Below are 27,994 nucleotides of genomic sequence, written 5' to 3' on the forward strand. Positions count from 1 at the left end.
CCTGCTAACCTGGGATGCCCAAAATTGCATACCTCCTTTCCTAGCAGCAGAACCAAGTCTGTCCCTCTAGTTCTATTTTTATTTATATATTCATAGCTATACTTAACTAGAAAGGGCCTGATTATGAGATGAAAAGAATTCATACAAATTGACAGCGAATTGCATTCACCTTAATCTTTCATTTGCATTTAAGAAATAATAAAAGATAGTGAATGACAGAAATTTAGGTCCCAGAACTGAAGGAACCTTGCCTTTCTGGCCTGGGTTCTTCCCACCACGTGTCTTTGGTCTGAGTCTTCTGATCTAACTGACCCTGGAGAGGAAGGGCAAGCAGTCAGCATGTCTTCAACCTTCAATGCTGGCGCCCTCTCTATCCTACAGTAGGGATTAGATTTCTTGGTTCAAACAAAGGAGAAGCTTCCAAACTTGTTAGTAAATAGAGTTACAATCTCAGCAAAAATAAAGATAATGATAATTACACAGAATGCCTCTTGTTTTTTTGGTTTTTTTTTTTTTGGTACCTAGACTTTCAGTCAAAAGAAATGAAAGCTATGAGGAGGTTTACAAATGCTCAAGAATTTCTTGCTAAATTCTTCCCTAGAGGTGGAAAGTCCATTTGATGGCAAGCAGAACCTATCTGCTTCATGTCATCTAGACATATTATTGCCAACTCTGAGTAACTATTTAACCACCTCCAAACGTTTATAATGCAATTTCTGGTGCATCGTGAATACGAGGAAGGTAGTCAAAATGTTTACTTACATTTCTGTCAGGATAATTTTACTTTACCTAAAACATTGTTAAAAGCTGAAGACGGTTTGAATTCTTTTTCCTTTTACTAAATTCAGTAAGACCACGATACATATTCTGGACATTTCTGTAGGCACCTCATTCCCTAATCCCAAAAGAATTCAAAATCACAATAGGAATTCAAGAAGGGAATATTTTCATACCTATTCCCAGAATTTAAGAACAGTGAGTAAGGCTCTACAAAACATAATATTTAAATAAAACCTAATTTTCAGTACATCATTTATTTAGTTAGTTGAAAGTTAAAGTCCCCAAAAGTGACAAAGAAACTTCATTTTTCTCTCTCTATATAAATAAATGGCATCCAAGTAATCTCGACCTTCTCAGTACACTGAAGATAGGTTTCTTATTTAGCAAAGCGCTAGAAAAACTTTTATGACCTAATTTCTTGGGATCGACATAGTCTCACTCTTTCATCTTCAGCATGATAATCTTCTGTTGTGTCTGTACAATTTACGAGTCTGCCCAGAGAAGGAAATGTCCTCCTCCAACTGGAGTGAAGTCCAAGGCAAAATTTTCCACCCCAGGACACTGTGGAGGCAGAAAACACCGGGCAGGGAATCATGGGGAGTCTCTTTTGAGACCGTTTTCCACAGTGTCACTGCAGTCTTGGCCTCAAAAGGTGGATAGATGTTTAAAGATCGAGAATATTTTTGAGTTGGAGATCTGGAACATTCACTCATTACCTAAGAGGTGATAACATCTTCTGGTACTAAATGTCAGTGTCCAGACACTGCCCAATACCCAGATTTGAAAGGAATTCAGAACATCACAGGGATCTGCCAATTACATTAGAGAGATGTCAAATACAAAAAGTAAATAAAGAAATAACCCCCCCCCCAAAAAACAGGTAGGCTTATCTTTGTGAAGAGTATGGAATTAATATTTAACAATAATATTATTGATAATAATCACTGTAGAATTACTATATAAGTGACAAAGGCAAAACTTTGTACGTGAAGCAACTGAAGAGTGAAAAATTACATCCTCTTTCATCATTCACTTTTCCTCCTTTCACATAGATACTCAAGCTCCGGAAATCCTGTCCCAAACGCAACATCCTCCTTCAACCACTGCAATCACCACCCTGTCGTCTTCTTCTCTGGCCAGGATTCATTCTGAGAAAGCAGTCCAGGATCACCCTTCATAGTGGTGGGCTTTCTATATATATTTTTATATCAGTGTCAACTATAATACCTAATATAGTTAACTCCTTACATCCAATAGAAATTGGTATATTTATCTCTGTATACCTCCATACCAACTTGATACTATTTATTTCTGTATCTATAATGCTTTGCAGACTTTCTGGTACCAAGATGATTCTTGAGACATAGTTTTAGAATGAATGAGTAAATATATGAATGGCAACAGTAGAAAGATTGACTTTATCCACTGCTTTCAAAATTGTGTCTAGGTTATTTTATGGCTTTCATGCTGCTGTGTAGCATGGAAGGAGAGGCTGAGTCTAAACATATGGCTGAAGGCTAAAGAAAAAAGGGCAAACAATACAACCTTCCTTCTAAAGGAAGTCAAAGTCTATAGCACAGTATGTAACTGACTTTTCTACTCTGTCCTAAGAATTAGGAAGAAAATTATTTTCTCAGTAAATAAAAATGATCATGATATATGGAAAAGGAACGACTTACTTTAATTCTGTTACAAACTAATTACCGATTTCTAACTCTTGCTGGATTATGAGATTTCTACTCTCCTGGTTTATGTAAACATTGAGATAAGACACTGATCCCCGGCTCATGCATAAGACTTGTGCCTAAGTGTTGATTGTGACTGTATTTTAATAGGCAGTGCTTGAAGAATAAAGTTAATCAAAAAATGCACAAAACTTTTCTTTTTTGGCTACTGGTTTGAGTTTTAGAAGGAGCTTCTTATATAAGTTTTTCAGATTTTGAGAAGGTAAGTACTACCCCACCACCAAGAAAAAAGTAGTTTATAAAATTTTCTCCTTCTGGGCTTCCCTGGTGGCGCAGTGGTTGCGAGTCCGCCTGCCGATGCAGAGGACACGGGTTCGTGCCCCGGTCCGGGAAGATCCCACATGCCGCGGAGCAGCTAGGCCCGTGAGCCATGGCCGTTGAGCCTGCACGTTCGGAGCCTGTGCTCCGCAACAGGAGAGGCCACAACAGTGAGAGGCCCACATACTGCCAAAAAAAAAAAATTTCTCCTTAATTTTCAACTATAGTAGAATTAATTTGATAGCTTTGGTGTGAAAACTATTTGTTTTTGCATCAAAGAGAAGGATACGCTTAGAAATATAAATACCAGATGATTATTTCCTAGCAAAATATACTATTCGGGGGCTTCCCTGGTGGCGCAGTGGTTGAGAGTCTGCCTGCCGATGCAGGGGACACGGGTTCGTGCCCTAGTCTGGGAAGATCCCACATGCCGCGCAGAGCGGCTGGGCCCGTGAGCCATGGCCGCTGAGCCTGCACGTCCGGAGCCTGTGCTCCGCAACAGGAGAGGCCACAACAGTGAGAGGCCCGCGTACCACACACACAAAAAATATATATATACTATTCGATGTATACATTCTGCTTACCAGTCATGTTATTTGTCCCATCTCCTGTTAGAAAAATCTTCAGCTGATGAGTAGCCTTCTTTATAGGGCTTGAAATCTGGGATGCATCTGACACTTGGATCCTACTTCAGTTTGGACAAACTACATTTCAGGTGCTTAACTGCCTCATGTAGCTAGTGGCTACGTACTGACAACAGAGGTCTAGTTTTTTCAAATTATAGACTAACAGATAGCTTTTGAAATTAAAAAAAAAAAAACAGAGGATCACTGAGTACTGAATGCAGAGAGCAGTAATTTTGTTGTTTCAGCAGCTCTTAATAAAAAGTCTATTCTAGAAGACAGTGACTGTACCTATTTCCCTGACAGACCTTCTCTCCAAAGGGCGACAAGCAGGTAGTCAACTGTATTTAATGATTTCTGCACATCTTCTCCCCCACCCCCCAGTGCTATGTGGTGCAGAGGATTTGCACTCCTCTCTCCTCTGTATAGTGTCTGCTCCTCGCAGTGCTAAAAAGGAATTGAATGATGCGGCTCAGTAAGATTTCAGCGTGGAGCACCCAGTCACAGACCTCTGTTCTGAGGATGTACTTTGGAGGCAGACAACCCCGCCTAGGCAACGAGATGGCCTGACTGCCCCCACTCATTGCTCATGGGCACCCGATCAGTAAGCAATCCACTGGTGTTCATTGTTCCTATTTGAACACGTAAATAACACTGGGGTAGTCCAGCCTATCAGTCAGTGCCATCTTTGAAACGTCACATTTTTTTATCAGGAAATCAGATTACTTTCCTCCTTGCTGAGATTATCTCTACGAGCATGGGTGGGCTGCTCAGTTTTGATTTGGGAGCACTTCCTCACTGGGTCGGCCTGGGAGAGGTCCTGCCAAAGGGACATTTGGAGACCCTAAGGGCCCTGGAGGAGGTAAGTCTAGAGATGGGTGACAGGCCAAAATGGATAAGACAGGGGCAAATTAACAGACATCTCAAGTGTCCGGGATCTTATAACTGTAAATACCTGGCTTATTATTTATCTGCTTTTATTTCTCAAAGGAGAAAGAAATATGTGAGGTTTGTTTTGTAACATTTATGAGGCACAAGATTGAAAAAGTTGGATAAAAAGCAAATACACCGGTTCACATACACACACTCTGTGTCAGACATACCAAGATTTGTCTTTCTTAGAAAGTTAAGTGGAAGGTACTTCAAAAATCATCAGGCCTCACCTCTTGGCTTTACAACCAGGAAACTGAGGTCCAGGGAGGTCAGATGAATTTTCCAGAGCCACAAAACTAGTTAATGGCAGAGGCAAAGGTAGTTCCCTATCAGGTGTGGTGCTGACTGGAATGCAGGGTGAGGGGCAATAGCTCAGGATTCAAGTCAACCCCCGAATGAAGTCAAAGTTGCAGATCTATAATCCCAGCTCAGTAGTTATAGACTTCGGATAGCGGCAGTGAGATGGTAGCGATCTACCATCACCTTCTGCCATTTTGCATTCTTTTATGTAGACAATGAAAGATATCAAGTCAATAATAGTGGTTTAAGCAAGTTCTAAAAATTGAATGAAATAAAACTAAGCGTTCAGTTCCAAAGTACCGACTTTGTGGTCAAGAGGACTTTTCATTTCTTTTTCTTAATCTTCTGAGTCCCTGGGATTGTTGCAGATGCCGTTTCTCATGCTCTAGATAACTAATAACCTTGAAAGAAAAAACATAATCCCTCCAAAGAGAAATGAGTATTTCCACTGCCTAGCCTCTTAAATCTTACTTGATGTTTTCTAAATGGAACTAAAAGAATTTCTCAAAGTTAAAGGATTGAGGGAGAAGAGTCATTTTATGTGGGATGAGATGTAGTAGTTTGGATGTATATAATCAGGGGGAATAAAAGAAGAGAAGCCAGACAGAAGAAAAAAAAATCCTTGGGTGCTTTGTTTTGTAGTTTAGCTATTATCAAACTTTCCAGACAGGGCAGAAATTCTAGAAGGTCAAGGAGGGCAATCACTTATTGATCCTAAGGGTAAAAGGGGTAATTTTCTCTGCTAAATGAGAGCTGTGCTCAGGAAGATGAGAAGATGAATGCAGTAACCAAGCAGTGACCACATTTAATAAGAATCTGTGCATCCCTCACTTCAGTTTCAACACTTATATAGGAAGCGTCTGGGTTCATCCCTATGCATCCTTTTCCCTAGCTCCAAGGATTCAAGCAATCACTGAGAAGTACGACTGTTTTCCCTACGTGTCTATTTCTCACTCTCTCCTCTTACCACTTAGCCCAAGCTACCATCATGTCTTATCTGAAACACTTCAATTATTTTCCCCACTCTATTCTAAACATGGCATCTAAAGAGATCTTTTCAAATCACACATTTAATCATGCCACTTCCCTGCTTAAAGCCTTTTAAAAACTTCTTGCCTCTTTTAAGATGAAAACACGTCCTTAACGAGGATATGGCTGTTCAGGTTGCTGCCCCACCACTCCACAGGGCTTTGCAAACTGCTCGCCCTATGGTTGTCTGTGCTCCGGTCCCTCTGGTGTCTCCATCCCCACAGAATTGTCCCAGATGATGCTTGCTTGGTCTGCAATTCTATCCATACCCCCAACCCCTGCCCACCCCACACCTGTACCTCTTTATCTCCCATTTCTCATTCAGTCTGTCTGGAACATCTAGACTACTTCAGACTGCCTGCTGGTGTGGTTATATACCCGCCAATATGCTCCTTCATTATACTTTTCAAAGACTGCCCTCATACACTTATTTGGGTAATTCTTTTTCATATTATTCTCTTCCACTAGACTACTGGGTATGTAAGGGCCAGAACTATACTTGTCGTACTCACCTCTGCATTTCCGATGCCTAACAATGCCTGGCCTGTGTAGGTGCACCTATAGTGTTTGTTTAGTGGATGATAAATAACTACATGTATACATGCATAAATACATGAATGAAAGCAATGTGATTCTTATCTCTCCTCCCCTAAAATAGTTCTCAGTGTCCTAATGAATTTACAGGAGTCTCACAGCCTGAACATGGAAGCTCTTGTCTATGCTTAACTTTCAGATTTGTCCACCATCTTCCTGGGACCTACACCTGAACATGGCTGGATGGTATAGTGTGAGCCACCTGACGTCAAAGCTGAGAGAGACACGCCATTTGCAGGCTAGACATGCATATCACCGGTGCCAATATACAGACCTATAAGGAAACCAACAAGGTAAATCCTTTTAGCTAGGGTTGAATAAGGAGCAAATGAATACAGAAATCTTTTGTTTCATAGATAATAATAATGTGGTACTATATTAAGTGTGTAGGCTCCAGAACCAGAAAGACCTGTCTTTAAAATGAAGATTATACAAATAGCGGCCATGTTTTTTGAAGAATAAAATGAAACAGAGTCTAAGAAGTGCTTATCATAGTACCAGGTGCAAAAATATGATTACTTCTTTCCTTTCTCTTGTCTTCCCTTACACATGTCTGCATTGAGGCATTACACAGCTCAAAGCAATTTGCAAGTATTTCTGTATTCACTTGCAACTCTGCAAAGAGAGAAGTGGGTTTACTAAATTGGATCATGTGTTACTTACTCCAGGCATTGCATTTGACCTTATAATAAATTATTATTCACTGGATCATAACATCATAGGCAGTTTTGACACAAAAAACTCCTGAGAAATCTGCTGATTGAAATGTGATCTTGGTAATTATTCAGAATTGGCAAATATGAGAAACTGTCTATCTTTCTTCTCCTATAACTGTATATGGAGGTTTGACAGTGGCCGGAATTGAATTGTTGACTAGGAACTATCCTTGCCAGCCTATGAACGACACAGCAAATGACTCAGAGGAACTGTGGGAATGTGCCTCGGCGTCCTGATCCTTCTCAGGAGCCAAGGTCAAGCCCTAGGCTTCCTATTAATTTTTTACATATAGGCTTATGGCGTGTTCTTAAGAACTTCTAGACTTGATAAACCTTTGCTGGAATTAAACATATTGTTTTTATATGTTTGTGTGTATTTTTAAGATTAAGAAGAACATGAAAACATTTTTTCTCTTTTAGCTGCAAATCAAAAGCAGAGAACAAATACTATGAAAAACAAGTTTTAATTTTTTTTTCCAAGAGAAAGTACCTTCTGTGTTTGCTGTGACTTCTTGTATAGTCTCCTAGATGAGGCAATTACTTGGGCTATCACTTTACCCTAAGGGTCTACGGAGAGTTTACATATTAAAAAAATATAAGAATTACAAGTAGGAAGATGAACAAGTTCATTAAAGAGTGGGTACTTCCTGATATGGGAGAAAAAGAACTGGAAAGAAGTTAAATTGGTGAATGTATTTGATTACGTTAGTAGTTTTCCTAAGGAGTGTAGAGATACATTTCTATGTTACTACTAAAAATTCCTAGCAAAGCCTCTAAGTTACTCAATTTAAACTAAATTTTCAATTAAACTTTGAATCCTAAAATTACAAATCCATTCTCTTCAAGCTATTCATTTAAATGTATACTTCTACTTCATACCAGCATTCTTCAAGCAAGGATCTCTTCACCATACACTTGCCAACAAGGAATAGTTCGTGAACCATGCTTACAGTTCACTGGCTTTGAGTTTCTAGCCAAGTTTTATATAAGAAAACTTCAAAACTGATTTATTCTTTTTCAGAATAAAGTTGAACTCTGAACCTATATAGCATGTTTAAAAAGTGATTGATATGAACTCTGAATCTATCTAGCATATCCAGGAAGTAGTTAATACTGTGTGTATGTGGTGGGACGTGTGTGTGGGGTTTACCCTGAGGACTTTAAAGACATTACTGGTGAAATATAAACTTTGATTCTTAAATATTTTTGACATGAAAAGTCAGATAAACAGATCTTAAGAAAACACAGTCTCTCTACTTAAGAGCTATTTTTAATTGTTACACATCTCAACAAGCATGCTATTTTTAAACTAGGAAGCTGGAAAAAAATTATTTTTAAATTGTCCTCTGTGAGTTTATTTTCCTCATAGCTATTTCTCTTGGGTACATCTAAGTTTTGTGGGGTTTTTTAAAAATTATTTTTAGGTTCATATAGAAAACTACAGTACGAGAGAATGGTAAAATATCGACTGAATAGACAGAATTTATGTTTATACACAGATGCACACTTTAACTCTGACATGGTGATGTATGCTAATGGTAAAATAATACGTATAGGTGGGAAAAAATCAGAACTAGGCTGCTCAGTAGATAAAAGCTTATTTCTATGACAATATTTCATATTCACCATGTTTTTCAGGGAGCTATAAGAGAGAGACATAGGTTCCGGAACAATTTTCAAAATTGTTAATAGAATTTCGTCCTCATCAGTGAATTACCATAATTTAGAGATTTAAGACAGTTTATACCGGAGTCTTTCACAAAAAAATGAACAGCTAATAGATGAAAGTGTCAGAAAATAGTTTTAGAACAGAGTACTACTTCTGTTTTACAAAGTATTTAAATATTTATTTTAAATACTATTGGTTCATTACTATTACGTTAAAAGATGGTAAAATAGTTCAGATTTAAGATGTTTCCCATCATAATGAAATATAAAGCAGTGTCACTAATATAAAGACTCACAAAGGCTTAAAGAAAGGGTTTCTAAACATATGATCAGTTGTCTTAAAAAATATGGTTAACATCTTGTATTTTGTTGGTATTCTTTTTTTCTGAGTTATTGTTTTCCAATAACATCATTGCAATAAGAGAAAGAATAATGGGAAAGCAAATAATACATTCCTTCAGATTAATTCAACAAATATGTTTAGCCATCTATCAGAATCTAGGTTGTATTCTAAACTCTAAGATTTTGCAATGAACACAAATGAGAAACGGTCTTGGTGTAGTTTCCTTTCTGTCAGAGGAAATAGGCAACAAAACAAACAAAAAAAATGACACATAATACAGAAGTATGTGATATAGTTAATAAAATAGTAAGAACTTGGTTTTCAAACTCAGAGAGCACTGTAAAGATTTTGGCTATATTCAGAGTGAAATTTGAGAGCCACTGGAAAGTTTTAGATAGAGAACAGTGAGCAATGAAATTCCATGTCTGATGCTTCAGTTCAGAGGCAGGGACAGATCCGAGAGATATTATGAAGAAAAATTCAACAAAAGTTGCTTATTGGACATGAGGCATAATGGAGAGAAAACACTCATGTTTGTTATATTGATATTTATGAGTTAGTGTAGGTTGCATTTAGGTAGCAATAAAGACTTAATTTTAGAAATTAACATTATAGTTGACATTGTAGATGTTGTGAGTATGTTGGAACAGGGATGGAAAATATATTTTATCTCACATGCCAACACAAGTTTATTAGTAATGGGGGCCTGGAACATATACTGAGCAGGAGTCTGAGACTAAATTAGAATTCAGAGGAAACATGTATCTTGTCCAATATCCCTAATAGCCATGGGTGAGTTTAAGTTCTGGTATGGCTGAAAATTTTCCTTATATACTGTTGTGAGCTAACCTGTGTTCAAGATGCTTAAGATTCATATGTTAAAATCCTAAACTGCAGTAACTCAAAATATGACCGTTTGGAGATAGTGTTTTCAAAGAAGTAATAAAGTTAAATGAGGTAAGAGGGGAGACCATGTGAAGACAGAGAGAGAAGACAGTCATCTACAAGCCAAGGAGAGAGGTCTCAAAAACACCCCAGTTTCGTTGACAGTTTGATCTCAGACTTCTAGCCTCCAGAGTTTGTGAGAAAATTAAGTTGTTTTTACCATCTGTAGTACATTGTTATGGCAGCCCTAGCAGACTAATACATAGACCAACTCTCTTGAAAATGAACTATAACTTTTATAAAATACCATGAAAAACTAGCCTACAGTTCTGAAAAATGAAAAAAAAAAAAATACAGACAGATTCTGGAAGAGTCAAAACTTGGAAGAAAGGACCAGGAAAGTGAAGTGGGTCTATCTGTCTATCATCTATCTATCTATCATCTATCTATCATATATTTATCACCACTGTGGTATAATATGGAGTGGCAAAGACTTTGAACAAATCTGAATTATTCTAGCCTGAAGAAATAGATGACAGTGTCTAGGGCAACCAGAGCTGATGGAAATTGAAGAGCAAATTCCAGAAAGGAGAGAACCAGGGATTAGGATTCCTAAATTCTGTGTAGAACCCTGAACTATGCATGTGTAGGGCAGACTGCAGACTGCCTCACTAAAGTGGCTGGACGAAGAACTGACGTAAGATTTAAGGAAATTGGTTTCTAAATTTAAAAAAAAACAGTTAAATGATCATAACAGAATCTAGAGTCTTCACAATACAACTTTCACAATATCCAGGATACAGTGCAAGATTTCTCCATATAAAAAGAACCAAGGAAATGTGACCCATTCTCAAGAGAAAAGACCATCAGTGAAGGCTGACCCCTGGATAATTCACATGGCAAACTAGCAGATAAGGACTTTACAGCACCTATTGTTAATCTGCTCCAGAAGGCAAAGAAATATATGGTCAAAATAAATAAAAACATAAATCTCAGCAGAGAAAGAGAAACTATATAAAAGCCAAGTGGAAAGCCTAGAGCTGAAAAATAAAATATCTAAAATTTAAAAATATTACTGAATGGACATTACAGTAAAATGGAGATGACAGAGGAAAGAGTAAGTCAATGTGATGAAAGATCAATAGAAATTATCCCATCTGAAGAAAAAAAAAGAGAAAAAATGAAAGGAATGAATACAACCTCAAGAATCTGTGGAACAATATCAAAAGGTATCATTGAAGCCTCAGAAGAATAAGAGAAAGAGGATGAGTCAGCAAAAGGATATTTGAAGATAACAGCCTACATTTTCCCCAAACTGGTGAAGGAAATCAATTTACAGATTTAAGAAGCTCAGAAAACCTCAAACAGGGTAAAAATGGAGAAAACCATGCTAGGGTACATGATATTCAAATTTCTAAAAAGTAAAGAATAATAAGGCAATCTTAAAAGTTGCCTGAAAACAAAGGCACATTACATAGAGGGAAACAGCAATTAAAATTATTGCTGCCTTTTCATCAGAAATTATGGAGGCCAATAAAAAGCCTGAAAGAGAAAGGCAAAAACTGTCAATGCAGAAGTCTATAATCGGCAAAAAACCTTCTTCAAGGATGAAGGAGAAACAAAGACATTTTCACATAAAAGAAAACCAGGAATATCAGTTGGTAAATATGCTAAAGAGAATTCTTCTGGTTGAAAGGAAATGATTCCACAGGAAAACTCAGATCGTCAGGAAGGAATGAAAAACATAAAAGGCAAATAGTCAGATAAAAAAACAAATTTTTTTCTGATGATTTAAACAATGTACATGCCAATAATTAAGGCAAAAATTAAAACACTGTCTTGTGAGGTTTGTAATGTATGGAATGTTTATGTAACTAGAGCATAAAGGTCAGTTGTATGGGGTAAATGAGCCTGTTCTGGGGCAAAGCTTCTACATTTTACATGAAATTATACAATATGAACTCTAAACAGATGGTGAAAAATTAAAGGCATTGTAGTAGACGTAAGAATGGCCCCCCAAAGATGTCCACATCCTCAGTCCCAGAACTTGTAAATATGTTATGTTCCACGGCAAGGACGATGGTTATTAAGATCACTAATCAGCTAACCTTAAAATTGGGAAATTATCCGGGATTATCCAGGGGGGCCCAATGTAGTCAGAGGGTCTTTAAAAGATGAAAAGTGGGGGTAGGAGGCCAGAGTGATGCTCATGGGGAGGACTAAACCTTTTGCTATTGCTGATCTTAGAGATAGAAAACGACGGTCATGAGCCACGGAATGTGGAAAGCCTCTAGAAGCTGGAAACGGCAAGGAAACTGAGTCTCAACTGGAGCTTCCAGAATGAATGAGGCTTGCCAATACTCAGTATTAGCCCATGAGACCTGTGTCAGATTTGACATATAGAACTGTACATAGACATCTGTGGTGTTTTGAGCTACTATACAAGCAGCAAGAGAAAACTAATAAAGGTATATATTGCGATTCTTAAAGCAGCCACTAAAACACAATGCAAGTATCTACCACGGATCTTAGGAGGAAAGAGGATTCCAGATACAAGCCATTCCTGGTAGAGAGAAAGCGGGTTCTGTTCTTGGCTTTGGGCTTGACAAGCTGAGCAATAAGGCTGTTATTTTCTCCTTCTCAAAGAAGTTGAATAATGTCACAGTATTAAGGCATTCAATCTTACGCATCATATTTATGGAGGCGTCCTCAAGCCCTGAGACAGTTATGACTATGTTTTCCAACACTTCTTTCTACCTGGAGTGGTTATTGGGTTGCTTAGTATGAATTGATTAAAATAAATAAATATAAAAAGGCAGCTGAATCAACACTCTCCAGAACTGATAGCTGGAAGTCTCATCCTGAGGAGAGAGATTGCAAAACTATGTAAAGGGCAGATTTCTGCTATACTTTTATATAGGCCTAAATAGCTATTCATATCAGCATTTTTAAAAATCCTAAACTTACAGCTAGATCATAGAGTACAGTAACTGAGGTTCATTCCAAAGCTCTGAATTATAAAGAAAAGTTTATGTTCTGTGAATTTTGTTTAAAAAAGAGATAATACATAACATTGTACATTTTCAGCCAATGATTCTCATATGAACTGATGATATTTTAAACAAAAAAAATGTTGCCACTTAAAATTCAACTATATGGAATGTTATTAGCATTATTTTTATATCTCTCCATTCTCCAGTATCCTTGGATAACAGACTTTCTTGCATATTCACTCATTGCCCTTTCCGAAATGGGTTGCCAAAATTTTCAGACACCCAAGACACACAGTCACCACACAAAGCTAGATTACTGGCCTTATCTCAAAGCCAAGGCTGCTTATGTGTCCTGGGATATTGATTATTTTTCCTTAACAGAAAAAAGCTGCAAAACTCAAAACTCTGCCTCTGGAGCCAAAGACCTAGCCAGAGTTGTATTAGCAACTGGTGGTCCATGAAGAAATGATAAAACAGTAAACAGAAACAGAATGGAAAAACATGAGAAGGTACACAGGAAGGACAAAAAATAAAAAGGTTCAATACAACAATATCTCAGTTATATGTTAATAGCTGTTACAGCTTCCTGGCACCTAAACTGTAATCACACGATCAATGCTGTGTGTGTGTAATATTTTCAACAATGCTTGTTTGAACAGATAAAAGTCAATCTGTATAAGGAATAAAGATGGAAATTTATCAATATTATTAAAAGCATTTTATTTTATTAAAAATTCATTCTTTACTTAAAATAATTCAAAGCAAACTCATACAAAACAATTGTATTTTTGGTATGTTTGCCTAAATATTATTTAAGTAGTATCTCCCCTTCCCCACTCCCAAGGGAGCTGTCTACTGGTTTTGTCTCTCCTTGTAGAATTTACCAGTGTCATTAACATAGGGGGGCAATCAACAGAAATTACACACAAAGCTTTGTTACTTTCTTCTCACCAATGATCAAGTTATTGTGCCACACAAAATCCTTTAGAAGGACTACTAACAAGGTGTTATAAAAATGCATCGACTGGCAGAAAAAAACATTTGTTGAGCTCATATACCACATGCCGGCGCCATCACGGATGCTGGCTGTAGCAAAAAAAAAGCACAGTTCTTGGCTTCAGGAGCTCACAGTCTTATGAAGGGGAAAGAAATGTAAAAAGGAAATTATAAAGTGGCAAATGTGCATGCTCCAGACATAGAAGAGGGAGTGCAAACCCAGCCTGAGAGAGCAAACGTGGGACCTTTCTGAAGCCGAGGCTTAACATCTTGAACAGGGAGTAGGATCTAGCCAGAGGTAATGGTTGTATTTCAAGGTAATAAAATAACAAGAAAGTTTACAGAGATAACATTCACAGATCACAGCACAGGAGAGGAAATAATAGCAATCTAGAATTGCTGAGCATACAGCAAAAGTCAGGAAGGGGTGAGAGATGAGTCTGGGCAGGAAGTCAGCGCCCAGATATCATCTATCCTGTTGAGGAGATTGGGTTTTACTTTATGGGATCTACAAAGTAAGGGATACAGGTTACAGTTTTAAAATAACATAATAGAGCAGCATTATTCACAGTAGCCAAGAGGTGGAAACTGCCCAAATGTCCATCAATAGATTAACAGATAAACAGAATGTGGTATACACATACAGTGAAATATTATTCATACAATGTATGTACAGTGTATATACATACAGTGAAATACATGCAGGGATGAAATTTTGATACGTGCAGAACATGGGTAAACTTGAAAATACTATGCAAGTGAAATAAGCCAGACACAAAAGGACAGAGAGTATATGATTCCACTTATATAAGGAATCTAGATTAGTCAGACTCATAGAGACAGAAAGCAGGATGGTGGTTGCCAGGTGCAGGGGAGAGCGGTGAATGTGGACTTACTGCTTAATGGGTAAGAGTTTCAGTTTGGGAAGGTGAAAAAGGTTTGGAGATGGATGATGGTGATGGTTATACCACAATATGAATATACTTAAAAAATTAAAAATTTTACTGTGGGGAATGTTTACATATTAAAAATTCTGAAGTGTGGTGTGATTTTGGATGGAATGAGACTGGAGCCATGGATGCAGGGAAACTGGGTGAGACACACTAGTCTAAGACTTCATTAAAGAGGGCAGGAGGAGTAAGGCTGGAAGGGAGGAAATAATTTGGGAAATAGTAGGGAATATAATGGGCAATAAGATGGGCAGGCTCTGGTGGTTTACACGAACCTCAATGATCTACGCTCTAAAACTTACTAGTTCAAAACAACAATGTATATTCAATATTTCACAATTTTGTGCATGCCTTAGTCAGTTCAGGCTGTTCTAGCAAAGTACTATAGACTGGGTGGCTTAAACAAGAAACATTTACTTCTCACAGTTCTGGAGGCCAGAAAGCCTAAGATCAAGATGCTACAGATTTGGTGTCTGGTGAGGGCCTGTCTTCTTGCTGTGTCCTCACATGGTAGTAAGAGGATTAGAGATGTCTCTGGGGTCTCTTGTATAAGGGCACTGATCCTTTTCATGAGGGCTCCATCCTCTTGACCTAATCACCTGCCAAACGCCCCACTTCCAAATATCATCATATTGGGGGTTAGGTGTCAACAGATGAATTTTAGGGGGACACAACATTCAGTCCATAACAGTGGAACAGGAATTTGGGCAGGACTCAGCTGGTTGATTCTTCTGTTTCACATGGCATCAATAGAAGTTACTCAGCAGTATCCAGCTAGAGGATGGCCTGGTGTGGGAGTGTAAAGAAGGTCCAAGTTCACTTCTCTTGTAAGTCTTGTCACTGGAGTGAAGAGTTGGAAGGCTGGGCTCAGGTGCGACAATCAGCAAGAGTGTGTACCCACGGCCTCTCCGGTGTGATGGCCTTTTTAGGACAGTCAGACTTCTCACACGGCACCTCAGCGCTGCCAGACAGCATAAGTGGAAGCTGCAAGACTTCTTACAACCAAGCCTTGGATGTTACAGAAAGTCACTTCTTTTGCATTCTATTGGTTCAGGCAGGTAGCCAAGGCAGGCTCTGATCGAGGAGAAGGGTAATTAGATGGCATCTCTCAATTGAAGCCATCTTTAATCTACCACATCAAACTTTGGGAGGTGATGCATATAAAATAATCAAGGATGAGTCTCAGATTTCTAGCATAAGTAACTGGGAAGGCCTTATACTCGAACAGAGATGACAGAAGAAAGCCAGGCTTAAACGGGAAGATAATGAGTTCATCTCTGGGAAACAGCAGTTTGAGAAAATAATAAAGATTATATGGATTTATGTATTTAAACCATGATTAAATTTCACAGATTTTAGGAAAGCCATGAGCCTTAGGATTGCTGATCCCTTTACAACCTATTCTTTGTCATTTTCTCTAATCTCAGCTCCTGCCACTCCTCTAATTTATGATCATTTATTTAGCACTCCTATGTCCTAAGCACTATTCCAAGCACTAGACTTTCACTGATAATGAAGTCAGACAAGATAACAGATATAGGTGAAGAAAGACAGATAAAAACAATTAAACACACAAATAAACAGAATCTTTTCGGGCTGTGATAAAGGCCATTGTAACAACATTGTGATGTACAGGGAATGCCTGGGAATAAAGGGTGAAGGAAGAGGACAGTGATTAGGTGGGTATTCTGGGTGTTTGCTGGGAAGGTGATAATATGAACTGAGACCTGATACAGAAGCCATCCATGAGTGCCAGGCAGAGTGAAAGGCCAAAGCAGGGGCCACAGGGTGGGAATGAGGGCAGAAAGAATGAAGGGATCCTTTACAACTCCTAGAGGAAAACATAGGCAGAACACTCTTTGCCATAAATCACAGCAATATTTTTTTGGATGCATCTCCTAGAGTAATGGAAATACAAGCAAAAATAAACAAATGGGATCTCATTAAAATTAAAAGCTTTTGTACAGCAAAGGAAACCATAAACAAAACAAAAAGACAATCTACAGAATGGGAGAAAATATTTCCAAACAATGTGACCGACAAGGGCTTATTTCCAAAATATACAAACAGCTCATAACAGGTCAATGTCAAAAAAAACAAACAAAAAAACAACCCAATCAAAAATGGGCAGAAGACCTAAACAGATATTTCTCCAAAGAAGACACACAGATGACCAAGAGGCACATGAAAAGATGCTCAACATCACTAATTATTGGAGAAATGCAAATCAAAACTATAATGAGGTATCACCTCACACCAGTCAGAATGGCCATCATTAAAAAGTTTGCAAACAATAAATGCTGGAGAGAGTGTGGAAAGAAGGGAACCCTCTTGCACTGTTGGTGGGAATGCAAACTGGTGCAGCCACTATGGGGAACAGTACGGAGGTTTCTCAAAAAACTAAAAATAGAGCTACCATATGATTCAGCAGTCACACTCCTGGGCATATATCAGACAAAACTATAATTTGAAAAGACACATGCACCCCAATGTGCATAGCAGCAGTATTTACAATAGCCAGGACATGGAAGCAACCTAAATGTCCATTGACAGAGGAATGGATAAGAAGATGTGTATTCTATATATACAATGGAATACTACTCAGCCATAAAAAAGAATGAAATCATGCCATTTGCAGCAACATGGATGGACCTAGCGATGATCATACTGACTGAAGTAAGTCAGACCGAGAAAGACAAATATCACGTGATATCACTTAGTGTGGAACCAAAAAACGTGACACAAATGAACTTATTTACAAAATAGAAACAGACCCACAGACATAAAAATCAAATTTATGGTTACTAAAGGGGAAGGGGGAAGGTATAAATCAGGAGTCTGGGATTAGCAGATTCACACTACTATATATAAAATAAACAGCAAGAACCTACTATATAGCACAGGAAACTATATTTAATATCTTGTAATAACCTATAATGGAAAAGAATCTGAAAAAGAATATATTAAGAATACATATATAAAAGAATATATATGTATAACAGAATCACTTTGCTGTACCCTGAAACTAACACAACATTGTAAATCAACTATACTCCAATTTTTAAAAATGAATCAGATGGACCTTAATTTAAAAAAATAATAATGAAGGGATTCTCCATCCTCCATCCTCTTTTTTGCCTCCCTGCATCTGTACATGGTGTTTCTTCCCGTAATGACTTTTTGTAACTTCTCTGCCTGGATGACTCCTGGTTTTCCATGGAAACTCAATTAAGCCACTTTTTCTTCAGGAAGTCTCCCCTAAAACCTTCAGACCAAATTAGGAGGCATTTTCCTGGACTCCAGGAAGGCAGCTCTGCCACAGCCTCTGTAACCCGCACTATGACAGTTGTGTTGACTTTTCTTCCATCCCTAATAATCTGGTAGTTGTTTGAGGGTAAGGCATTTGTCTTTGATTTCAGCATCACCAGCAAGTAGCAAATAGTAAAGGCTCTTTTTTTTTTTTTTGCGGTACGCGGGCCTCTCACTGCTGTGGCCTCTCCCATTGCGGAGCACAGGCTCCGGACGCGCAGGCTCAGCGCCCATGGCTCACGGGCCCAGCCACTCCGTGGCATGCAGGATCTTCCCGGACCGGGGCACGAACCCGTGTCCCCTGCATCGGCAGGCGGACTCTCAACCACTGCGCCACCAGGGAAGCCCTAAAGGCTCTCTTAAATAAGTGAGTGAAGGGGCTAATAAGGAAGGAGGACAGGGAGGGAAGGAGGAAAGAAAATGAGGAAAACATCGGAAATGAGGAAGGTAGCATGTAAAACGTTAGTGCAATCTAGCTACAAAGGAATTTTTAGCTTATAGTCAGCATTTTCTGCTTGATTAAGTACTGCAGTACACACACACACACACACACACACACGAACTTCATTGTATTACCTAAGCAAGAATAAAATTCTAGACTCTAGGACACTTCTGGAAGAAATCCAAACCTGGCCTAGGGCTTGCTGATTTCTCATTTTTCTGTCCTCTGTCTCTGGCGTAGAATGGACACCCTGCAAGCACATGTGGACTTGCACTTGGAGAGACAAAGAGCAGCTCTTGGCCAGAGCTCCCTAAGCCCATCCACTAGGTTCCTCATATGTTTACTTCATAGCAGTGGCCAACAAGATTTCCAGCTCCCCCCATGCCCTGATATTAGAGGAGAATGTGGCAAAGGATGAAAAGTTGTTCTGGGCTGCATGTTTCAGAGCCACCTGGGGAAAATCACAGCCCAGAGAATGCCATGGAGAAAAACAGCAATGGTGCCCCACATTTAAAACTGAAGTCGTGTTTTGGAATGAGGAAAAGCAGGCCTTCTTACAACATGCAGGGAGCTTGCAACAGGGCAGATGAAGGTAAAAACCATAAAGGAAACAGGTCTTAGTATCTTCGTATTTTTCTGTGGCAGCAGAGGGCATGCCACTGAGTACTCCCTAAAGCTGAAGGGGAAAAGGGAACGGAGTGTGACCCAAAGAATAAAAATATGACCTTATGGGATTGCTTTCCCAGTTCTATATTACCTAGAAGCAACCTGTAAACACACAGCTTTTGAATTCAGCTTCAGAATCACGAATCACCAAATTATAGCACAGGCATCATACATCCTAGAGGGTTTTACTGTATGTTTCTGTTTCCAAGAATTGAGACAAAAAACAACTAACCTTTATTGAGAAAAAAATGTGAATATGCCTCATATGGTCGAAGAACAATGAGGGTAAGAGAAGTTTAAAAGCTCCCTCTTCTTCCCATGATTTATAAGGGATCTTGAGCAATACTTTATATTGTATCTCAAACCATTAGGTTTTGTTGAGAACAATTATGTTTCTGTTCCATAAAGTCCTAAAAGACAACCTATTGGGTTTTTGTATTTTCCAGGAAATATGTGGGTTGGGATAAGCTGTTAAATCCATAATTTCAAAAAGTGGTGACTCTTAATTTTGTTTCATGATGAGTGACAGAGAAGATATGAAACATTAAATAATGACTTAAATGAAAATAACCCTCAAATTTAAATGTTAATTTGGGGAAATTCCCTGGAGGTCCAGTGGTTAGGACTCCGCAGGGGGCACGGGTTCGATCCCTGGTCTTGGAACTAAGATCCTGCAAGATGCATGGCCCCCCCAAAATGTGAATTTTTTGCAAAAGGAGCAAAAGAAATTGTTCTTCATCACTCACAAATGAAATGATCAGATCTGAATAATGAAAAAGAGCTGATATTGCTACCCTTGTTTGTCAATCATCATGGAGTCAGAAGCACCAGTTTTATACAAAAAATAATTCACTGGAGGACCAAGAGAAGGTTTCTAATTCACCATGAAATTTTTCAAAGATACTATCATTAACCTAATGTTTTAAAAAAATTTTATATTACATTGGACTATAGTTGATTTACAATGTTGTGCTAGTTTCAGGTGTATAGCAAAGTGATTCAGTTATACATATACATACATCTATTCTTTTCAAATTCTTTTCCCATTTAGGTTATTACAGAGTATTGAGCAGAGTTCCCTTTGCTATACAGTAGGTCCTTGTTGGTTATCTCTTTTAAATATAGTAGTGTATACATGTCAATCCCAAACTAACCTAACGTTTTTAGTTTATGTCTGCGGCAAATGAAGGCTACATTGGAAAGAGTTGTTTATCCTGCTGATACAATGCATTTTTATTAGGTGAACAGAAGAATATACCTCTTTAAAAATAAATTCCTGAATCATTTCCTTTTTGAATTTGTTAAAGCAGTATCAAATACAAGCTATGTTTTATATCTAACTTAAAGTTAAACATTGCTATTTTATGTTTTGGAAGATATACATTTATCACACTCTAATCAGTGCAGTTTAAAAGGCTGAAGTTTTACCATGTTGTGGACATATACAATTTCATATTTAATTGTGGAAGAAACAGAAACAATCATTTTCAGATATGAATTAGGAAAAGTGGTTGCATGTCATTAATTAGCTGTAAAGAAACTCATGGGGATTGAATTCCAAGCTCTAAAATCCTAGTGTTCAATTAAATGCTTAATGACCTGTCATAGTTCCGTCAGCCAGGCTGACAAGTCCTGAACAGGCATTTGCTTCATCCATTATCCAGTGGCAGGTGCTGAAATGTTTGGTCCCCGGGAGGGGCCTGGGCTGAGGCCTTGGGGAGCCTTGATCGTCTTTTGCCTTTGCCTAGCAACAGCCGGTGTGGGCACTTGCTTGGAGGACAGAGGCAGGGCCCAGAAACTGGTCAATGAGTGTGCTCCGGAGAACAGAGGAAGAGGAAAGTAAGCTAAAGAAATGCTGGTTTTTATCCCTTTTACAAGTCTCTTAATTATTTACGTCACTCAGTGTAGCCTCATGTATCAAAACCCTACCATATGCCTGGCATTTTTGATGAGCTCTGCTATGATAACAGTTCCTGATTCTGAGGTGTAGCATGTAGCAGTCAGGTTCAAAGGGCACACATAATCAACCACCTAAAATATATTTTCAAAATGCAAGGCAGGGCTTCCCTGGTGGCGCAGTGGTTGAGAGTCCGCCTGCCGATGCAGGGGACACAGGTTCGTGCCCCGGTCAGGGTAGATCCCACATGCCGCAGAGCGGCTGGGCCCGTGAGCCATGGCCGCTGAGCCTGCGCGTCCGGAGCCTGTGCTCCGCAACAGGAGAGGCCACGACAGTGAGAGGCCCGCGTACCACAAAAAAAAAAAAAAAAAGCAAGGCAGAAGGACAAATTAAAATCAAGTGTGTAGTATATAATCTAAGTTACTTTTTAAAGCTGATAATGGAAGAATTAGAGCATGGACAACCCTAGGGTCTGAGATAAAGTTTATACATTTTTGATGAGAATGTCTTTTTAATATAAACAGTTTAGCATAATGATTATAACAATAGACTGTAAGAGGATAAACTTAAAATTTTTCCTATTAATTTATTTTTAGCAGTGTGTATGTGTCATACCAAACTACCAATTCAAAAGTGCAGTTCAACCCATGAGGCCTAGATAAATATTCAGTACAAATATTAAAACATTTAATAATGAAGCTGCATTTGCTTCGTAGCAAATGCACTTAGCTTTTTATACTGAGGGTCCATGAGGGGATAAGCAAAAGCAATGATAATATCAGTGATAACTAAATATAATAGATAGCTCCTCTTCTGGACAAATATGCCAGGAAGTATGCCTAGATCTGGACTTGTATTGTCATGCTTCATCTTAACTACTGACCTATGAAGTAGGCAGTATTTTCCTATTTTAAAGGTGAGAAAACAAAAACTTAAAGGATAATTGGTCTAACATCACATACCTGATTAGGAGCAGAAAAGGGGATTATATCCATTTCACAGGCTTCATGTGTTTCACAGGATATTTTATTTCAATGATACAGAGATGAGTTACTGGATACCAACAAAAAGACATCTTTCCAATAGTTCTTAGATGGCCAGAAATTTACCTGAAAGAAGGTGTGCCTACACTATGCACACTTAGATGGAAAGTTTTTATCAGTTCTAATGCATGCAATTACTTGTAAGTTTCTTTCTTTTTTTTTTTTTTCTTTGTGTATGATCCTTTTAATGTGTTGTTGGATTCTGTTTGCTAGTATTTTGTTGAGGATTTTTGCATCTATATTCATCAGTGATATTGGTCTGTAATTTTCTTTTTTTGTAGTATCTTTGTCTGGTTTTGGTATCAGGGTGATGGTGGCCTCATAGAATGAGTTTGGGAGTGTTCCTTCCTCCGCAATTTTTTGGAAGAATTTGAGGATGGGTGTTAGCTCATCTCTAAATGTTTGATGGAATTCAACAAATTCCATCAAACATTTAGAAGCCATCTGGTCCTGGGCTTTTGTTTGTTGGAAGATTTTTAATCACAGTTTCAATTTCATTACTTGTGATTGGTCTGTTCATATTTTCTATTTCTTCCTGGCTCAGTCTTGGAAGGTTATACCTTTCTAAGAATTTGTCCATTTCTTCCAGGTTGTCCGTTTTATTGGCATAGAGTTGCTTGTAGTAATCTCTCATGATCCTTTGTATTTCAGCAGTGTCAGTTGTTACTTCTCCTTTTTCATTTCTAATTCTATTGATTTCTGTCTTCTCCCTTTTTTTCTTGATGAGTCTGGCTAATGGTTTATCAATTTTGTTTATCTTCTCAAAGAACCAGCTTTTAGTTTTATTGATCTTTGCTATTGTTTTCTTTGTTTCTATTTCACTTATTTCTTCTCTGATCTTTATGATTTCTTTCCTTCTGCTAACTTTGGGTTTTGTCTGTTCTTCTTTCTCTAGTTCCTTCAGGTGTAAGGTTAGATTTTTTATTTGAAATTTTTCTTGTTTCTTGAGGTAGGCTTGTATAGCTATAAACTTCCCACTTAGAACTGCTTTTGCTGCATTCCATAGGTTTTGGATTGTCGTGGTTTCATTGTCATTTGTCTCTAGGTATTCTTTGATTTCCTCTTTGATTTCTTCAGTGATCTCTTGGTTATTTAGTAACATATTGTTTAGCCTCCATATGTTTGTGTGTTTTACATTTTTTCCCCTGTAATTCATTTCTAATCTCATAGCGTTGTGGTCAGAAAAGATGCTTGATGTGATTTCAATTTTCTTAAATTTACTGAGGCTTGATTTGTGACCCAAGATGTGATCTATCCTGGAGAATGTTCCATGTGCACTTGAGAAAGTGTAATCTGTTGTTTTTTGGATGGAATGTCCTATAAATATCAATTAAATCTATCTGGTGTATTTGTAAGTTTCATATTTAGTATTTTACAATCTTTAATCATGTGAAATTTTTCATCAGTTTCTTCTAGTTGCATATTAAAATTATTCTAGTCCCTTAAAAAAAAAAGAGCCCTGAGTCTTAAACACAATACCCTAAAAAAATGAGTTGATACTAGTACATGTGATTTTAGAATCAGTGGGAATGCACAGGAATGAAGCTGTTTCCTTTGTTGTTCAGGGAAAAGATTGTTAATTACTTTTAGGCTCCCATGACAACTGGCCAAAGAACTACAGGAAAAACTCAAAGAAGCAAATTCAGGTATCTTCAATCTTAAGTATTTAGTCAGTAGCAATAGATAAAGCAGCCAGTGCTAATGTAGAATATTTAGGGCCAAGTTAAAAAAAAAATGAATACATTTTTTTCAGAAGTTTCTTTTTCTCTTTCTTTTTCATCTTATATTACATACATAGTTTTTTCCAACTTTTGTTCTAGAACAATTACTATAATTCACCAATGAAAAGAAAACCAATATTTTCTGGAGGTAGAAGTAAATAGATTTTTGAGAACTTACTCAAAATCAGTGATGGAAACAACAATTACACTAGGTGATAAGTGTAATAGACCTGAATTTTCCTTATTTAATGTTCAAATCCATGGAAATCTAATGAAAAATTTATTACTCTTCTGCAATTTGCAATTGACTTCTTAACTTCTCATTCCCGACAAATCAAGAAACTAAGCCAGACATGAAGGAAATTTTAGTATTTTCATCTGCTGTTGGACTAAAGGCTTTCCTTTATTAATAACTTCTAATAATGTATTTTATTAGGATCATACCTTATAATTTACTAAGAGCCTTCACACACATCCACTCATTTTACACTTCCTACAAATCTGTGAGTAAAATATTTTATATGTATAAAGAAATATATATATAAAATCAAATATAAAGTCCCTTAAGCAGATGAGAAAACCGAAACTCAAAGAGATCTGTGTGACCCTCTGAAGTAGCAAAACTTATAAATGGCAGAACCAGAACTCTTAGTGCAGAGATTCTAAAATTCATTAGTTTTACCATCACACACCATTAACTGTGTACATTTTAACACAGATGTCAAAAACCATCACTAATTATTAACCTACTTACCGCCCCTCTTCAATGTGTTTCATCATCCGTAATCTGGCAAACAAGAAATATCACCCACTTACAGTTAAACAGAAAATGCTTTAAACCCCCAACCTAATTTGGGGTACCAGTTTCCCTCACTGCCATTTAAATTCTGTGGCATTTTGATGGATAAAGTCTGGCAAAACTCACCTCTTTCTGACGGTACTTAATGGCCAATTTGAGTCTCGCGAGATCATTTCCACTTTGTTCTTCTAGGAGACTGTTGTCATCACGGTAATTAAGAATGATTTCCAGCTCGCGGGAACTTCTTGTCTGATCCAGTAGGTCCTTAGCAAATTGTTTGCACTGTCGTGACAGCTCCTCATACTCTGACTTGAATTCATTTTCCACCTTACTCAGTTCCTGGAGCTCCCAACTTAACTGAAAGGCTGTGAGAAAAGGGTCTTCACTGGACAGGGCGATGAGAGAGGGGCTGGCTAGGGCCTTGTAGATGTTGAGTCTGGAGCGGGAGTGGCGGAGACTGTCCACATCCGAGCTGGACACGCATTCGACGCAGTTACAGCGGACCTCGTGGGGTCTGGGCACCGAGACGCCTTTCTGAACCAAGAGTTTTATTATCTCGTAATTATTTGTATGGGCTGCCAAAATGATGGGTGTAATGTCCGGAGTGAATTCAGAGAACTGCTTATCAAGGAGTATGGGAGGCACCTAGAAAAAAGAAAGCAGAGTTCGTGAGTAGTAACGCATTTGCTCAAGCCTGTGAATTTAAACAACACGCTATAGCAATGTTGAACAAGATTCGTAAGTCTTTTGTCAGGTTTTTGGTTTTTTTGCAGGAGAGTTAGGGCTTTTTTCCCCTCAAAAGACAATAGAAAATTAAACAAAAACTAGCTCTGCAATAGAATGACACATTATTCTTTGTTCAATCCGAATTGTGACATTTCATGATATCTTAAACTCAGTGCCTATGGAAACTCTTTGATAAAAGACTTTCTTGCTCCCAACTTATTTTCTGGCTGACAATCTTTGCTTTTCTTCCCCAGTGATATGGGCTCCATAAATAATAAGAAAGACGCTACAAAATAGTTAATGATTTGTTTTAAACCCAAGATCTTCCTCTGCAATAGAAGGTTTTAAATTCTTCAGTCAGGTTTTTGCTTGTTTGTTTGTGTTTTATCTTCTGCAGTCCTAAGATCCACCCTGCAATTACAGGTGGCAGTGGAACGCAAGAGTGCTAGCCCCTCTGCTTTCTGTTTTCATCCATTCCTTTATGGTATATTTTCCAGATGACAAGAGGTGCCCCATTCTAACATCGCTGTTATTAGAAATAAATGCTTCCTGTGGAAGAACCTTAAAAACATTATGCTAAGTGAAAGAAGCCAGTCACGAAAGATCACATATTGTACGATTCCATTTTTATAAAATATGCAAAATAGGCAAATCTGTATACGGAGAAAGTAGTGATTGCCTAGGCTTGGGGGTAATGGAAGGGATGGGAGGTGACTGCTAAGGACACAAAGTTTCTTTTGAGGGTGATAAAAATGTTCTAATATTGTAGTTATGGTTGCACAACGCTGTGAATATACTAAAAATCACCGAACAGTATACTTTCAGTGGGTGAATGTTATGGTATGTGAACTATATCGCAATAAAGCTATTAAAAAAGAAAAAGATAAGAAAGAAATGCTTCCCAATGAATCAGGTCACCAATGCACTTACGAACAATTTCCTTTGGGTTATACTCTAGGAATGGTAATGACAAAAATAATTTAATAGGCACTATTTAGTAGGCCTAAAGCACATCCACCCTCACTATTCATTATTCACACTTTATAGACATGGTCTCTCCGTGAGTAAGTGGGAATCCTGCTATTTGAACCTAGGTCCATCTGTCTGACACCCAGGCCTGTACGTACTGCACTACACCCTGCTGCTTTACAATTTTTGGTTTAGTATTTCTTCCTGCTGGTGCAAAGTCATAGAGGCCTCTATGAAAATAAATGCTACATAAGGACAAGTTAAACAGGCATGGCAGAAAAAGTGATGACGCGTCACATTAAAATATGCTGCTGGTCAAGTATGATTAAAACCACAGAAGGATCAAAAGAAACAACTTTGTAGAGAAAAACGTAAGTCATAGGAAACTTCAGTAGCACTACTTTTAAGTAGAGGTGTTATCTTTATATGAGAATAATTAAACTCAAATGCTTTTAATTCATCTGGCCATTTTGAATATCCATTTATTTCATAAGACACACACACTATATATATATATACATATTTTTAAGATATTCAGTATTTTATTTAATTTTTTAGAAGACAATTTATGTATTTCCCCCACTCCTTCCTTTAAGTTAGTGTGACAGTTTTCCATAATAAACGACTTAAAGGAAGCTTTGGTCAAGAATGGAATGAAATAGCAAAACAAAACTCAAAAAAACCCCAAATCACTACTGCTTTTTAAAAAACCCCATCACTTTCACCAGTTATATTCAAACAAAACACATAAACTATATATACTTAACAGACAGCAGTCTGCTGGGACTCTGACAGGTCAGCCCAGCAGGCACACGTGATTGTTTATCCAGGTCCCAGAGGGTAAGGAAGCATTGCATTGAAAAATAACAGTAAAACAAAAACACTTAAACAATTGCCTGTTATTGAGTGCTAATTACACACCTGAATCAAGTATTACATGGAGTCGGAAAATTGGGGGTTTTCTTGTTCTTCCATCACTTCTAAGTTTAGTAATTGGCATTCTTCTGTATGTACAACTTTGCTCTCTTCTCCTCTTAATTAGTATTACTAATGAACCCATAGATTCTTCCTTTATTTTATTCAATATATTTTGATTCATTGCAATAATTATTCATTTTGAACTTGTTATTGAGGTACAGCATACATACATACAGTAAAATGCACAGAGATCAGTGTACATCTTGAAACCTTTTTTAAAACGTGAACACACCTGTGTGACAAGACACAGACAAAAATCTAGATGGGGACTTCCCTGGTAGTGCAGTGGTTAAGAATCTGCATGCCAATGCAGGGGACACGGGTTTGAGCCCTGGTCCGGGAAGATCCCACATGCCCCAGAGCAACTAAGCCCGTGCACCACAACTACTGAGCCCGCATGCTACAACTACTGAAGCCTGCGTGCCTAGAGCCGGTGGTCCACAACAAGAGAAGCCATCGCAATGAGAAGAAGCCCATGCACCACAACAAAGGGTAGCCCCCGCTTGCTGCAACTAGAGAAAGCCCACGCGCAGCAACGTAGACCCAATGCAGCCAAAAATAAAATAAATAAATTTATAAAAAATAAATCTAGAAGAGTGCCTGCACCCCAGGGACCTCCCTCTTGTCACCT

General features: G+C 38.0%; 1 protein-coding gene and 1 long non-coding RNA gene across 6 annotated transcripts in view; one reads left to right on the forward strand and one right to left on the reverse strand.

The window, feature by feature from the left end:
• The window catches only part of LOC307176470, a 42,804-nt gene extending 35,173 nt beyond the window's left edge, over positions 1-7,631 (forward strand). For all 3 annotated transcript variants that reach the window (XR_013824778.1, XR_013824779.1, XR_013824780.1), the window contains 2 exons: positions 1,833-1,962; positions 6,402-7,631. This is a non-coding gene — a long non-coding RNA (uncharacterized lncRNA). The remainder of the gene's footprint in view (positions 1-1,832; positions 1,963-6,401) is intronic.
• The window catches only part of TRPC4 (transient receptor potential cation channel subfamily C member 4), a 162,066-nt gene that overhangs the window by 62,328 nt on the left and 71,744 nt on the right, over positions 1-27,994 (reverse strand). For 2 of the 3 annotated variants that reach the window (XM_079902605.1, XM_079902606.1), the window contains exon 3: positions 24,817-25,335. In XM_079902605.1, the coding sequence (XP_079758731.1) occupies positions 24,817-25,335 (519 nt within the window). Of the gene's footprint in view, positions 1-24,645; positions 24,681-24,816; positions 25,336-27,994 lie in introns of those variants that run through there. The other variant, XM_079902607.1, reaches the window with a different exon arrangement.

The sequence above is a fragment of the Stenella coeruleoalba genome, assembly GCF_951394435.1.
Source record: "Stenella coeruleoalba genome assembly, chromosome: 18".
Classification (NCBI taxonomy): Eukaryota; Metazoa; Chordata; class Mammalia; order Artiodactyla; family Delphinidae; genus Stenella; species Stenella coeruleoalba.